Here is a 3352-nt window from a genome sequence, read left to right on the forward strand (position 1 = left end):
TAGAGAAGCTTGCTATGTGCAGGTCTATGTTTCATTTACTACTTAGAATGGAGCTGAGTCAAAATTGATTCACCCTATTCTAGTGAACCCTTATTACGCTAGTCACTGATATCACGGGGCAGAGCCAAGGTGCCAGGGAAGATTATTATTTGTACTACGCCCGGAGGGATCCCCCTATAGGGCCACAACGCTACGTGATCTACGGTTTCAGTACAACCTTCCCTTATTTTCGTACTTTGTTGGCATGCAATTGTTAAGAAAGTAGCGTAATTTCCCACCAATTTCCCTAACAACTGCACGTTCATCATACAGCCGCGCTTAGCGGCCATGGCATCTGCCACGAGCTCTCATGCCAGCTCAGATCCCTTTGATCTGGGTGTCCATACCCCGCCTAACGCTCGATTAGCCCCTGCATCTCAGCTTCGACACAGCTCCCCCATTGCGAACCGTCCCATTGGTCTCACCTCCGCGTTCCGGCGACCGGCGGTGACGCCGCCCTCGCCCCTTAACAGACTCTCTAATACCGCCGCTACGGAAGGAGCGCAGCGTGAGTCCGCCTCGAACCGGCCCGGCTCCGCCGAGTCCGCCAACCTCTTCCCGGTCTCTATCGTTGAAGCTGCGAACAAGCTCGCCGTTGAGCAAAAGAATGCCTACAACGCCAAAATGACAGTGTTCCGAGCCTTTTGTGAATCGTTCGAACAGACCGCGCTAGGGTATCGTCGATGTCGGCGCCATTCGTGGACAGTACGGTGCCCTGAGAACCACCCTCGATGTCGTCTAGCATTCGAAGATGCAACAGGTCTTGGGCCTTGGCTGCTGATTGGACATTATCTCGAGATAATATTGGGCATTGGCACAAGGTGTCGCCTTGGTCGTGGGGTATACATTGAGGTACTGTTGAGGAGGGCGGGCATAAGAGGCCACAGTCATGCCTAGTAGACCTAATAGTCGTATATAAGGGAGCCTGCCTATGCAATATAACTCCCCTAGCTTAAGGATATAATATAGGCCTAATATAGGTATAGGAATATCTTAATACCCTCTTTTAGCTAGCTATTTATAGTTACTATACCTATATAAGCCCTACCCTTAGTATATATTACTAAATTTACCTTTCTATACCCCTATTTTTCTTACTATACTCTTATGCCTCTACTAAAGAGTTATAAGCCCGGTCTATATAACTAATATAAGAAGGAAGGATATCGCTATAGCTCTCTAAATTACTTACCTATATATATACTTTGACGGGGGCATCTATACCCTAAGGAACACATAGCCCGCGCAGCAGAGTCTTTGGCAGGGTCCTTGGCAGGGTCCTTGGCAGGATCCTTGGCAGAGTCTCTGGCTAGCCCTCTTCTTAATTAGAGGATCCCTTGGCCCCTGTTCGTCTAGGGAAGAAGGAGGGAAAATTCGGTGTATAAAAGAGGTCTCTTTTCCTCCTTAGCTAGCAGACAGTATCAGCATCATCTTCTTCTATATCTTTTCTCCGCTAATATACCTTTTTAGCCCTCTTTGCCTTTGCCTTACCCTGCTTAGTGCTTTCTCTTTTCCTTCGTTCCCCTTAGACCCCCTCGTCCTTCGGTATCTGACTGCTGCTATTGCCGTTGGCGTGGGTGTGTCTTTAGGTATATGCCGCAGCTACTATTAAAATACCTAGCCGTATAATATCTAGCTTATATATCCCCTTTCCCCCTTTAGCTAGTTATATAAGGGGCATTTCCCCCCTTTCCTTTAGCTAGTATTAATTAATTACCTTATCCCTCTTTTATTTATAGTTATAACTAGGTTATCTTTAGCCCGCCGATATTACCTTTAAAGCTATTTATAAGCTATTAACGCTATTATAACGCTTAAACTATAGTATTAAGGTAAAGAATATAGCTATACTAAGAGGCACTACTAGAAATATATAAATTATATATCCCTTAAAAAGGAAATTACTTATTAAGTATAATAGGTCGGCCCTATAAGGGTTAAAGTAGTAGTTATACTACTATTTATTACTATAGGGCAGCTATTTAATACTACTATATTATATTAATAGTAAGGTAAAAGAAGATAAATTTACTAAGCTACCTAGCTAATTAGTTAATTAACTATACCTATTAATAGTCGGTTATATAATTATAGCCCGGGCGTATATAGTATAGCCTAGCTTATAATATTAAGCTAGACCCCTTACTTTCCTAAGATATCTTTAAAGGAAGTAAGAAGGAATAATTATATTATAAGGCTAAGGGAGAGCCTTAATTAAACCTTCTAAGTTAAAGGAGTTAAATTATAGGCCTAGACTTATAAGATTTAAGAATATACTAACTTAGTATAATAACTAGTACTTATTATAAAGTAGGTCGAGGTATAAGCTTAGGTACGGTTTATTATAAGAGTCTTTAACTCCTATAGGTTATAGGCTTAGGCTATAGCTAAAGCTATATAGTTATATATAAAGGGCCGGATCTTATATATATATATAGGCTAGCTATATATAAAAAAGCTTTATATAGCTTATTAATATTATCTTATAGATAGTACCTATATATATACCTCTACTTACTCTATAATAGTATAAGCTATTAATTAATAGATCTAATAGATATTTCCTTAAAGGAGTACCCCGCTACCCCTTAAGCGGATAGGAAGTATTATAGCTATCCTAGAAGTAATTAAAAGCGCGACGGCTAGTAAGAAGAATAAGGTTCTTACTATATTAAGGGAGCTATTTATAAGACTAGCGTTAACCCTTATAACCTTTATAACGCTAGTTATAGTAGCGGTACTATTAATATAGAAGCTACTTCCTTAGCTAACTTAAGATAATAAGCTTAAGTCCTTTTACTTCTTCCCTACCTAGCTATAGATAAAGTTTATAATAAATAAGAAATAGGGCCTAAATAGCTATTATAATATAGCGTAGTATTTACTCTTTTATATACTACTAGAGCCCTAGATATAGTAGATCTTTAGATTTTAAGATAAAGGCGACCTTAAGGGTAAACGCGACTTATAGGACTTCTTTTAATACCTTATATATACGTTTAGTAATATATAGGAGTAGGAGAAGGTATAAGATAGGCTATAGACTCTTAGGTAAAGGGATAAGTAGACCTTTAGCGAATTCCTCCTTAACTTTAAAAAGACGCTCTTATAGATAGTAGGAACTATAGTATAGTAAGATAGTACGAAGCTTATATAGTTATAAAACTTAATTACGCTAGCTTTATAAGAGCTAATTATACTTATAATTATACCTATTAACTATAGTAAGTATATAAGCTAGTTAATAAAGGTAATATAAGGCTATAAGTAAACGCTACGTTTTTAAAAGCTTAGTAAGCGTATACTATATAAT

The 3352-nt window shown here is 38.7% G+C and overlaps 1 protein-coding gene across 1 annotated transcript; it reads left to right on the top strand.

The window, feature by feature from the left end:
* Positions 1–327: 327 nt before the first annotated feature.
* On the top strand, positions 328–781 carry HRG_10845 (uncharacterized protein; the record flags this gene model as incomplete). The annotated part of the gene is made up of 2 exons (XM_044869315.1): positions 328–669; positions 713–781. 2 exons carry the CDS (start codon positions 328–330, stop codon positions 779–781), a joined length of 411 nt encoding a protein of 136 aa, XP_044715664.1.
* Between the last annotated feature and the right edge of the window lie 2571 nt (positions 782–3352).

The sequence above is a fragment of the Hirsutella rhossiliensis genome (assembly GCF_020360975.1).
Source record: "Hirsutella rhossiliensis strain HR02 chromosome Unknown scaffold00017, whole genome shotgun sequence".
Lineage (NCBI taxonomy): Eukaryota > Fungi > Ascomycota > Sordariomycetes > Hypocreales > Ophiocordycipitaceae > Hirsutella > Hirsutella rhossiliensis.